The 13,272-nt window shown below is 40.3% G+C and overlaps 1 protein-coding gene across 7 annotated transcripts in view; it reads right to left on the minus strand.

The window, feature by feature from the left end:
• SGCD (sarcoglycan delta) overlaps window positions 1-13,272 on the minus strand; it is a 954,698-nt gene that overhangs the window by 369,596 nt on the left and 571,830 nt on the right. For 4 of the 7 annotated variants that reach the window (XM_064596615.1, XM_045902074.3, XM_045902073.3 and 1 more), the window contains one exon: window positions 477-665. In XM_064596615.1, coding sequence (XP_064452685.1) covers window positions 477-665 — 189 coding nt within the window. The remainder of the gene's footprint in view (window positions 1-476; window positions 666-13,272) is intronic. The other 3 variants (XM_064596616.1, XM_054513862.2, XM_054513861.2) reach the window with 1 other exon arrangement.

The following is a 13,272-nucleotide window of genomic DNA, read 5'->3' on the forward strand; positions in this document are numbered from 1 at the left end:
AACCAGAGCAATGAGCTACAAGGTATATATAGACAGTTAAAACTCTCAGATAATCCACAAAGCCTTATTCTACTCAGATATTGCTACCCTCTACCTCACAAACCCTTTCACAATCACTACCAAAATTTGGGAAAACTCAGTACTTTGAATTTGGCCCATATTTCTTCCTGCATTATTTACTCAAAGGGCTTGGAAAGTCCAGGAGACAGAAACACAGTTATCAAAATGGAGGGAAAGCATACAAGAGACTGCAAAGGAGGGAAATGACTCTAACTTGGACTCCCAGCCACTGAGGAGTAGAGATGAGACAGAGGCAGATCCCACACATAATCTGTACAGCAATACTTTTTAACCAAATGCCAGGCTGCAAGACATTTTGAATCCTACTACCCCGGCTTTTCCACATTCCTTCTTCTTGCTCCACGCTTTCCCTTCCCCCAAGAAGGGCTAAAGGAACGTGTGTTTTTTTTACTTACAATTGTGAAGTTCATGACTTTGAGAATCCAGATGGTCATGGCCAAGTTCACCAGTATTAAAATCATCAGGAGTAGGACAAAGAAATACAGGCACCTTTTCCGCCAGCCATAAATGCCCACCTTGTATACCTGTGGCCCCTCAGAGCTGGGCATGGTGCTTCGGTGGTGTGTGTACTGTTCCTGAGGCATCTGAAATACACGAGGCGAGAGAGAAGCACTTACATTAAACTGCTGAGAGGGGGGAAAAAAAAGAAAAGAAAAAAAAAAAACCAACTGATGAAGAGATACGGCTGGCTGCTATCTGTACGTTTCCATCCTCCTGACAACTCCAAAAATCTGCTTCCTCTGGACAAAAGTGGCTCCTGCAGACACTGTATGAGTCCCCTCATTTTATGCAGCCATCTCTCGTGATGTATACTGAGACATCCACAGGCACACACACTATGGGAGGAACAGGACCCCTAGGAAGCCATTTTCCAAATGACTCCTAGAATTCCAGCATCTTTGTGAGGGAGATACTCAACCACCTACCCAAGTCCTGAGGGTACAACTGAGAATTTGTCTGAGAAAATAAATGAACCTCAGCAGTCCATCATGGTGGTATGATAAATACTATTCAGGCAATTTATTTGGGGGGTAAAATGATCTCAAATGCAATCATCCTGCACTGCCAGAAAGTCAGGGGAAAAAGTAACAATTTTCATCTTCCCCCCTACTTTAGAATTCAAAGGGATGTTGATGGGCACAGATTAAGCCTCACTGGACTCAGGAGTCTTCAAGTGACAGCCTATGCTTAAATGCCTCCCTTGACAGAAACCTCATCACGTGCTGACTTAGTCTGGAGGAGTTACACAATCCCAATTGTGGCCAATCAACTTACTTATTATTTTTAATCAACTCATTTATTTAATAAACATAAAGGAGGCTCAAAGTCCAGGAAGATGTGGGTATGCCTTCCAGGAGCTTACAGGCTAACGGGAGGAATGAACTCATTAAACAGTGATTATAGTACAGCGAGGTAAGTTAGAAAAATATTTGTCATTACTAAGGAATAGACTAATCCCCCTTAAAGTAATGAAGCTTTCCCTAATCCCTGCTGTTGACAAAATGATCTTTATACTAGCACTACTAATTAGGTGTCAACACAAATCTAAGTAAACTTATCACTTCCATAAAACTCTAAAACCAAAACAAATTTTTAAAATTAAATACAAACAAATCTATGAACGTGTATCATTCAAAAGGGACAAATAACAGACTACTACAAAGGATGATGATTTCCTAAAACTAAGTGGCACAATGTGGTACCCAGTGCTTTAGCACAGCATCTTCAGAGTAGATCATCCCTACTCTGCCATGAGCCACATGACAACATAGCCCCTACAGCTTTTCCCCATGCAAATACCTGCACAACCCTTATTTTGAGAGCTTTACTTCATTTGGCCCTCTTGTAAGCATACTGCATTCCCTAAGAATAAATCTTACCTCTGTTTATTTTCATCTTAGTCAACAGCAATTAAATTTGTGGGGCATCTGGGTGGCTCAGTCAGTTAAGCATCCAACTCTTGGTTTTGGCTCAAGTCCTGATGTGCCTGTCCTGAGATGGAGCCCCACATGGGGCTCTGCACTCAGCAGGGAGTCTGCTTGAGATTCTCTCTCCCTTTCCCTCCCTCCCACTCACTCTCTTTCTCTCAAATAAATAAAGTCTTTAAAAAAATACCAATTAAATGTGTTCTGCGTGGTACCAAAGTGACCATGGTGACAAACACAATGTGGGTTCCTAAAATCACATCCTTGGTTATTAGGTCATCTTCCAGATGGTTGGAATATGATTATTTTACAGTTTCTAGATAATCATTAAAGTGTACACATAAAATCTAAAAATCCCCTTGAGAACTCAAGGCCTTTGGACATAAGTGGAACTCCACTGAAAAACCCATGGCCAATGGAAATGTCCAATGAAGTCCTACATGACATTTATCTTATTCTAACTACCCTAGTGCCAAAATCAGGTTCTCACAAGAGTATTTATTTAAATATATGTGTATGGCATGAATGAGTGAGAAAACAAATGCATAAATGATGAATGAATGAATGATTTCCCGTCTGCTATAAAAGCTTCTGCCGTCTCGGGATATATAGAAGTTTAAGCCAAACACCATGTGGGAGAATCCATTTTAATATCCCTGAACATTTTCACTTTAGCCTCCCAAAGTACTGGGTTCCCAAGCAAGCAGTGAACTTCATGTTACAAGAGCATCTCCATTTCATTAACTTAGCTCCTTAGAATTCTATAGATTGGGGCTGTGTTGTAACAACATTGAAACACAACAAAGTCATTGCTCTTTTTTTTTTTACACATCAAGATCAATTAGAAGGGGTAAAAATGTCTTCTAAGTTTGAAGGAAATTAGGCCTTTCTTTTCCATTAAAACATATTCTGTAAGTTAAGGAAATGAGCAAAGAATCTTAAAATCTTATCTGCAAGGTCCTTTATTTCCAACCAACTAATTTTAAGAATGAGCTGCTTTAAGACTAGAGCTGACCCACTTGTGCATGGATATAGGGTTTGTGGTAGGGCAAGGCAAAGGTAACAATTTTGGACCCTTGCAGGAATGATGACCAGTGAGAAATTCTTCACAAACCAGGGTGCAGAAGCTAGAGGTATTGGCACCACACCAGTTGCTTTTTCTTTGACATTTGCCCCAACCAATGTGGGAATTACATAATTTAGCTTTAAAGTGGAAGTGACATGTTCAATAAATACTTATAAGAGACTGGGCATATGGATATCACATTTGTGATTTTTTTTTTTCTTACAAAGATTGTTAGATATTGACAGAATGCAGTGATTATCTCTATTAGGGTTTCTCAATCCTGGGTGTGCATCAGAGACAGTCGTGGAGATTTTAAAAATCTACATGCTCAGGTCGATTCAATAATAATCACAAAGGTAGGACCCAGGCATCAGCATTTTTAAAGGGTCCCATGTAATCTTAAAGTATAGACAAGGTTGCATACCACTGGTCTAGAATAACATCTCTCAACCCTGACTATGCATCAGGCTCCAAAATAAACTTCTGACAAACACAAATTCAAATTCTGAGCTCTACCATGGAATTAGAATGGTCAAAAAAAATTTTTTTTCCCTAGATTATTCCATAGAGACTACTACTTTAGAGACTACTTCTCTAAAAAAATGGCCTTCAATCTATTTTTTTAATAGTATGACCATTTTAAGACACAAATCATGAAACAAATTCTAGAATATGAAACAGCAAAAAAAAAAAAAAAGCAGAGCTTCTCTGAGGGCTTGGAAGAGAACTTGGACTCCTCGGAACCACAGATTTGCCCACCATATTTACTGACTAGCTGAGGTGTTTGAGCCAGGAAGGGGAAGTAGTTCTCTTTCAAGTCATGCAACAAATTAAAAGCCGAGTGGGGATTAGAACTCAGCTCCCTCATGCATGTGTAGTAGCCTGTTCTGTCTACCATAAGGGCTCTTGAGTCTCCAACCATACCAACTGTCTAGTTTAATGAGCCACATAAAACAAAAATGCTCTAGTGTGCCATTCAGAAGGGAAGGGGAAAAAAGAAAGAACAGGGAAGGGAGAAGGCAATTTTGTACAAATGGTGCCAACAGGAAGCTATGACAACCAAGTGTAAGGAAATGGATACATCTGTTAATAATGTTCCATAAAACAGGAAAATTTAGATATGCTGAGTACATTAATTTTTCTAGGCAATACTGAAACATGTTGAAATGATGAAAACAGAAGAAGAAAGATAATCTCCAATCTGTGTTTCCTTTTGATCCTCCCCAGTAGAAAACCCTCTAGGGTATGAAGTTGAAGTTGAAGGTCCTCTCTTGGCCAGGCCCGTTTCATGACTCTGGGAGGTACCCCAGTAATGCATTAACATTATCACCCATTTTTATAAAATTAGCTTAAGATGTTTTAATTACAACTAGTTAAGACCTTGTATTTTTCAAACTCCCTTTTTGTTGGGTGGATTTGGAGGATTCCCATTAATTTTGGAGCTCCAACTAACAGGAAGGTAAATTGGGGGTTCCTATGATTTGTGTGTAGTAAATGTTTATATCATTTGCAGACACTTCCCTATAGAGGTACATTATTTTCTAGCCCTCCTAGTGTAGGAATGTCTTCCAGAAATTCTTCTTTCGCCCTTGGTGTCAACTCCCCAAGCAGGGTGTGGTGAAGATACAGGACCAAAGCACACAACGTGATGTAAATATGTCCTATAATGGCCAGAACCAGAAATATATGGGTAGTGCAAAAGCCAGAAGCTAGGTGCATTTTTTTTTCAATCATCAGATATGTAAAATTTCAAGTAGGATTTAATTCTGACACCTAGTCAAAACAGAAATTCTCTCCTGACAAGAATATATTCAATTCAGCATATAAAATGATAAATGCTCCACCATTTTTTTTTAATGGGACTCATGGAAAACAAAATTGGAATTTTTATGTTTGTGGCTTATACATACTGTGTGTTTATATTCTGTATGTAAAGTTGCATTCTTTACATATCACAACCAGCAATTAAAAAACCTCAGTTCTGCTGAAATTACCATAAGAGACAACGATCTTTCTATTGTCTGTACAAGAAAGTGACAATGCCAAACAGCTGTCATATGAAGAGGCAATCAAAGGCTATGCAACCAGAAAGTGTGGAAAAAGTATGTCAGGTAATTATTCACAATATTATTTTTCTAGATTTTATGATAGGCCTTTTAAAATTAATAATTTAATTTCCTTTCTCATTCTAAGTATATTCATGTTTTTAGTGTGTTTGTATTGGTAATTTTTTAGGGTTTTTTTTTCCCCCTTGAAATAGCCCAATAAATTGGTTAGGCTTCAGGCCTCATGAAACTTGGCTCCTCCTCTAGTCCCTCCCATAAAGGACCCCCGGCATATGGCAAGACCTCAGTGTACCACCACCATGAGCCATCACCGCTTAGCTGAGCACAGTGGATGGCACTGTTTATCTGTCTTCCGCTGGGAGTGATTTTTGGACTTTTGAGTAGATAAGAATACTTTGCAGAAATTGATTAAATGCACATTCCTAGGCCCCACACCAAGAAAGTCTAACTAATTCAGTAAGTCGGCCATGCATCCCAGGAATCTGTGTTTTTAACACACACCAAAATCGATTCTGATACTTGTGGCCCAGAGACCATGCTTTGAGAGCAAGAATTTAGATCGAACATAGAGACATATCCCTGGCCCAGTCTTTGCCTCTACTTGCATTGTTTCTCATGAGATCACCCATTTTCCTCCCATGTCTCTCTCTCTCTCTCTCTCTCTATATATATATACACACCACACATATATACATACATATATACATATATATACATACACATTACACACATTTTTTTAACCCTGCCATTCTTCACATTTTCACTGTGTTCTTGCCCTGGAGCTTTTGTTTCCCCTGTCCTCTTTCAGCATTATATTGAATATTATGCCCTTTGCAACATTTGGTGTCTTGGTTTTTAAATGTGCAGAGATCTCCTCTGACATGAAAAAGAAATCTCAGCTTACCTGCATCTGCTGGGGTGCACTAGGCATGTGAATTTTACAAAGGAGCCCCTCTATATCCAAATACACTCTCTTCTTGGGAATCCTAAGACTAGTACCTTTCATCAGTCTTTGGGAACTTCTTTACATTGTTATACAACATATTTTACAGTGATATAGGTCATCCCTCTGAATATAACCTAAACGCTTTTAAGTATTTCAAAGTTCTTTGAACCAGGATGCCTGGGTGGCTCAGTCATTAAGCATCTGCCTTCAGTTCAGGTCATGAGCCCAGGGTCCTGGGATTGAGTCCAGCATCGGGCTCCTTGTTCAGTGGGGAGTCTGCTTCTCCCTCTGCCGCTGCTTCCCCTACTTGTACTGGCTTGCTGTCTTTCTCTTTCTCTCTCACACACAAATAAATAAAATCTTAAGTGAACGAATGAATGAATGAATAAAAGTTCTCTGAACTACAAGAGCACCTAAACAACAGTGTGTTTATGTGTGTAATTACATGAAATTTTATGTGTGCGTGTATATACGTGCATAGTTATTTGATGAATGAGTAAAAATCAAGCCAAGACCAAGTAACAAAACACATCCTCCAATAACAGAAAGCTATAAGGTCACAAGTAAAAAAGTGAAAATTTACACAAGTTGACTGCCTTTCCAATGCACATTAGATTATACTGATGCAAAGTAGGCTTAAATCCAAAGCATTAGTCTATTCCTTTATGGGGCTATGTTCAGTGTTCACCTGTTTATAAACATATCCAGTTGAAGATAATGTATTTTTTGCACACAAAATGTAATAGGATTGTATTTTCCAGAGAATGAATACAGAACTTTCTGTTGTTCTGCCATTAGATAGGGAGGAACTACAGACAGTTGAGGCAATGCAATAATACAATAACCAAAGATAGTCATGGATTAAAGTAGCTGCTAAATATAATAGATGTTGAGTTTCCAAAGAAGGACTTTTTTTTTTTTTAAGATTTTATTTATTTATTTGACAGAGAGAAAGCACAAGTAGGCAGAGAGGCAGGCAGAGAGAGAGGGAGAAGCAAACTCCCCACTGAGCAGGGAGCCCGATGCGGGGCTCGATCCCAGGACCCCCAGGGATCATGACCTGAGCCGAAGGCAGCCGCTTAACTGACTGAGCCACCCAGGCACCCCAAAAGAAGGACATTTTGGATGGACATATTCTAAAGCATGGTTTTGAGAGCTATAACCTCATGGTCCCACACATCCAAATGTTCTTACCTGGGATCATGTAACATTATAGAATCAAGGCCTGATACTAATTTAATGTGTCAATCTCAAGAACAGTATCTGTCTTAATGACCTAGACTTGTGAACAACCTTTTCTTGGGCTGTGTGTTTCACTTCGGCCATTGCAGCCACCACCAATACCTTAGTGACTTTCTGATGCCCATGAAGCTTTTCTGAATGGCCTCACAAATGCCCAACATCAGTCAAAGGTGCCATTGGAGTATTTCTACAAATCCCACGTTCATGGTGAAGTCCTCACAAAGATCCTCAAGCCAGGCCCAGCTTAACTGGTCCCTGAGCCCAGTAGCTACTGCTCTTCTAATTAAGGACACTGCATTTTATGTTTAGCTTAAGCTCACCAACACTAAGCTTCAGAGTGATAAGTCCCACTTCTTTGACAAGCTTTGATGTCTTAACACAGAAGCTTACCTGACTGTACTCAAGCGCTCATACATTTTATACCCTATTGGCTTTCCTTCCTAAATCTAATTGGTACCAAATAGCTACTAGACAATCCTATATTGCCCCAGCTCTTACAATTCATCAGTTGTTATATGAAAGACGGAAGGTAGTGGGGCAGAAACTCACAGAGCTGGCAAACTGTGTGAGGCTGAGAGCATATTCCAGGCTAATACTGATAAAAGCCCTCGCTTTGTCTGTATTCAGTGTTTTCACTTCAACAGGTTTCTTCCCCAGGAGAAGAAGACATGTTTTCCTCTTCTCCCCCTCACCCCCCAATAAAAGAGATACCTAGAGAATAGTTACAAAATCTGCATTATCCGTTTACTATGGAAGAACACTCTGTTTTGAAAGATGATTAAAAAATAATCCACAAACTTTCTAAAGACATATATAATGCCATCAAGTTTCCTGATGATTTTTCTCTTGGACCTATAAAATTTTGTGGGCCATGATCTGCTCTACTAATAAGGTAGAGTTGAGAACAAAGAGGCATTGACATGCATTTTACTAACGCTTGCTAGTCTCTTCTGCCCACTAGGCTTTACAAATATCTTGTTCCATAAGGGAATTTATGAGAAGGTCAACAAGTGCAACTCTTTGTAAAGTTACACACGAGAGAGAAGAAACAGGGCAGAAGACAGACCTGGCCTTCGAGAAAATCCCCAATAGTAATCTATTTTTTCAACAAGGAGAATATTTTCGATCACCTATTATGTGCCAAGTACCACAGCAGATCCTAGGGATACATCGGTCTTCAAAAGAATGAGTAGGATCGCATTTCTGCTTTCTTCAAGCTCGTACTTTCATGGGAGAGATGGACCATACTCAAGTAAACAGATTAAGCCATTATAACGAAGTAAGGTGTTAAGAAGGAAACTGAAGAGGGTTCCATGGTAAAGAATGGAGTGCACCTGACCATGGGAAACCATTCTGACAAAGTGAGGATGAAGGTGAGAGCCAGAGGTAAAACATGTTTTTCAGCAGAGGACACAGCAAGCATTCTGGTCTTAAGGGCCTGCTTAAATTAAGCAGGGTGGCCGGCAAGATGGGCACTGAGTGAGCTCAGAGGACAGAGTAGAGACCAGTTTGCAGAGAGGCTGTGCTCCCACTACACCTTACCTTATAGGTTATGATAAGGAGTAATGAATTGAAATGGCCCAACTAATAACTCTATCATCATCTTCAGAACTAAGACAAATAATACAAATCAAGTGAGCTAGGGTTTGTGGATAATGATGCTGCATGTTCATATTTCCAGCACATTTACAAGTAAACATGAATCACATCTCTGTAGACGATTATAACCAGTTTATGGAAATAGCAGGCCCACATTCCCCTACAGCTGCATCACACATCTGGAGTCTAAGTGGAATCACAGTCATTTTGGATTATCTTGGCACATAAATAGTTTTCCATTAGCCATGTTAATTTTGAGGTCTATGATTTAAAACTCTCTGCTTTCCAGGGTTGTTTTCATTCAGCCATCCATACAATACATTTGTCTTGGTTTGTTAATATTTGGCACAATTTAGAAAATTGTAACAAACTCCTCTCTTTTAGTTGTGATATAACAATCAACACTTTTTTGTTGTAAAATTCATCCATGAGAGCAAATGCTTGTTTATGTGACATGGTCTAAGAACTAAGAATGGCCTCTTCTTTTTAAGCACATATGTGAATTAATTTAAAAGTTAGGTATTCCATATTTCAGTTTTTTAAAAATTGGAGTGAACAATTTTCTCTGAAAAAAAAATTAGACAAGTGCATATATTTAAAAAGGCTTAAGAGTATACAGTCAAGAAAAATGTTTTTTTTTTTTTTTTTTTTTAAAGATTTTACTTATTTTTCAACAGAGAGAGAGACAGCAAGAGAGGGAACACAAGCAGGGGGAGGGGGAGAGGGAGAAACAGGCTTGCTGCGGAGCAGGGAGCCCGATGCAGGGCTTGATCCCAGGACCCTGGGATCATGACCCGAGCCGAAGGCAGATGCTTAACAACTGAGCCACCCAGGAGCCCCAAGAAAAAATGTTTTTAAAGACTTATTTGAGAGAAAGAGAGACTGAGAGTATGTGCATGAGGCGGGTGCTGAAGGAGAGGGAGAGAGAGAATCTCAAGCAGACTCCCTGCTGAGTATGCAACCCAATGTGGGGCTCGATTTCATGACCCTGACATCGTGACCTGAGCTGAAACCAAGAATCAGATTTTTAACCGACTGAATTACCCAGGCACCCCTCAAGAAAGTTTTTTCATTCACACTTTCAGATTTCCTCCACAGAATCAACTATTACCAGCCTTTTTAATCTTTATGACTATGTTCAACACATATACAGGCTTAATTCAATATGTCCATTCAATATATACATACACGTTTAAATTTTTCCTTTTTTACACAAAAAAGGGCATATTTAATGCTCTTTATCATTCTGAATCAACTTGGTCCACTTAATACAGCTAAGTGATAGTCCCATGAAAACATACAGAAGTTTGTTTGTTTTTTTTTTAAGTTAAACAGTTTTAAATTATATGGATGCATGATATTTAACTTAGCCAACTCCTTAGTGATGAGCACTCAGGTTGTTTCCAATAATTTTTTGTTACCCCTGCTTATTTTAACAAATAAATACTTACCAGGTATTATCATGTATGGCACTAGACATTAGCAGTAAAAAGATGCCCTGCTTCTTGGACCTTCCAGTCTAGTGGAGGCAACAGGAAAAAGATAAACGACCAAGCATGTAATTTTAAAGTTAGCCTTGGGAAGAAGTCTTTGGAAGGAAAAAAGGAAAGCAGGAGAAGGGGACAAACAATGAGTGGGAGGCTCCTGTTTCTAGGATGGTCAGGGAAAACCTCTGTCGTGGAGAGATTTGTGGGGGAAAAAAAAGGCATCAACAAGTAAGAAAGTAAATCATAAGGACATCTGGGTGAAGCACTCTTGTCAGAGAAAACAATAGAAGTGCAAAGGCCCTGAGGTGGGATTTTACTGGGCAAGTGTGAAGGACAACGTGGCTAGACCAGAGCAAAGAAGGAGCAAAGAGTTTGACAATCAGATTGGGAGTGCAGGCAGAAGGGGTGCACACTGGGTCTTACAAGCCACAGGGAAAACCTGAACTAGGATACAGATTGTGATGGTAACTATCAGAAAACTGAGGCTCGGAGGAAGAGGCTCTGATCTTCACTTTGCGATCACTCCAGCTGGTCTGTAAGGAACAGACCACAGGGATGAGAATGCAGATGGAGAAACCAGGTGCCTGTGACTACTGCTATCGCCTAGGGTGGGGGGACAGGAGCCCAGACCAGGGCAGAGGTAAAAGAGAAATTGGCAAGTTAGTACTGTATTTTGAGTCTATTTGGAAAGTAGAGCTAACAGGATTCACTGCTGCCGGAGACAAAGACTGAGGGCAGGAAAAGAACAGGAGTTGGGGAATGCTAAGGGTCTGGCATGAGCAGTTGGGTGAAGGATGGTACCATTCATCATGATGGGGAACACTGGGGCATAGTAGGCTCATGGGCAGGAAGCAAATGGAGTGTGTGGAGGGGGGAGAGAGAGAGAATGCTGTTGAGTCAAGTTGATTCTGAAATGCACAGAAAAATCTAGGGGGGTGGTGTCCCAAAGGCACTTTGAAAGGAGTCTGGAATTCAGGGGAAAGATAGGGCTTAGAGTTTAAGTGTTTAAGTCTCCTGTAAATGAATGTTATTTAAAGCCCCAGGAATGGAGCATACATGTTTCATGTACGTCCAAATAGGCTTCTCAGAGAAGTCCTAAGAAATCGAATTGCTTGGTCAAGCTACGTGCGTGGGAGGAGGGGTAGTGTTACAGATACTAACAAAGTTCTCCTCCAAAGTATGATATGCCTGATATTTAAATTCAAAATATTTATTTCTGGTGAACTGGAAGATATTTCAATATAATCATGACCATCAATTCTCACTGTCCCTGAAATGTAGAAGTATAAAGTGCAAGCTGAAGTAGGTTTAGATGGAAATATATTTTTGAAACGCACATACGTATTTGTACTAGGCAGCATTAGATATATGAGCTCTACATTCTGGTAGCACTCTGGGAGACGGATATTACTAAAACTACTTCATAAATTAAGATCCTGAGGTACTGAAGAGTGAAGGAGAGTCCTCAAGGACAGCTCTAATTAGTACACTGGGTTAGGGTCTTGACTCAAACCGAGGTCCAGTTTTCTTTCCATTGCCCAGGGGATGCGGCAAAGACCTGCCTTTCCCTGAATGTAACACAAGGTGTTTAGAATTACCATCTCTGTGTATTTAGCGTGGAGTGCACTTAAAATGGTGAAAGCACTGCCACCACTGGACAAATCTGTGTTTTCCTTCAGATCCTCCCCTGGGACTGTTCTGGGCATTTGGAATACATCCATGAGCTGAAACATAGATGCCTAATCTCATGGCAGTGTTGGGAGAGACAGATAAACATGAAAACCAAAGTATATTATACTTAGATTACAGGGGATAACTACTATGGACAAAGGACTGCCCTCCCCACCCCCCGCCCGCCAAAAAAAGAAAAGACAGAAAAAGTGCGATTAGCAGTCCAGGGATGGAAGGGGGAGCAGAGCAAGTTCAATTTTTAAAAGACTGAGAAAGGTTAGCCTCATGGAGAAGGTAGTATTGGAGCAGACTTGAAGGAATCTTGAGAGTCCCTGAAGCTTTGGCTGCATGTAAAACTCAACACAGTTCTTGATGTTGCAAGTTGAGGACTAAAAGAGAATGTGTATACTGAACACCCTTAGAGAGGACAAATAATTTCAAACACCTGACCGCAATTTTAATAGTGTCATTTTCATATGCAAACGAAGCTACATCCACCCACCATGGCCTCAATGATGGCCAGCTGTTTGTTTTGTTTTGTTTTTAAGATTTTATTTCTGTATTTGACACAGAGAGAGAGACAGAGAGAGTAGGAACACAAACAGGGGGACTGGGAGAGGGAGAAGCAGGCTTCCCGCTGAGCAGGGAGCCCGATGCAGGGCTCGATCCCAGGACCCTGGGATCATGACCTAAGCCGAAGGCAGACGCTTAACGACTGAGCCACCCAGGCACCCCAATGGTCAGCTTTCTTAAGAGGAGCGATGGTCCTTTTCAGCAAAGCAGCTGTGTTGTACAAGGCCAATGCCTCTTAAATCCCCAAGATGACTCTGACCAGAACCAGATAATGACAATCCTAGTCGAGCTACTATATAGTTCTTCTGTGATTTGGGGACCAAGCTATATGATAAAATAATAATGACCAAGCTCAAACACTTAAGACCAGACAATGAGATGCAAGCTTGAAGGGAACACAGACAATATGAAACCCAATCATTATTTAACAGATGAGAAAACCAGATTCAGGGAAATCAGAGTAAGTCAGGAACAAGGCCAAGGTTGGCCCAAGAGATAACCACAAGTTCCTCACAAATTCCAGGCTTCAGGCTTTTCAACTGTTTGACATCACTTTCATCAACCATCAGGCATGCACCTTTTGAACAACACCCAAAGGCAGATCACAGCAAAGCCT

This window comes from Mirounga angustirostris, unplaced genomic scaffold (genome assembly GCF_029215605.1).
Source record: "Mirounga angustirostris isolate CCGP_5_RB_7025 unplaced genomic scaffold, mMirAng1.0.hap1 SCAF_7, whole genome shotgun sequence".
Lineage (NCBI taxonomy): Eukaryota > Metazoa > Chordata > Mammalia > Carnivora > Phocidae > Mirounga > Mirounga angustirostris.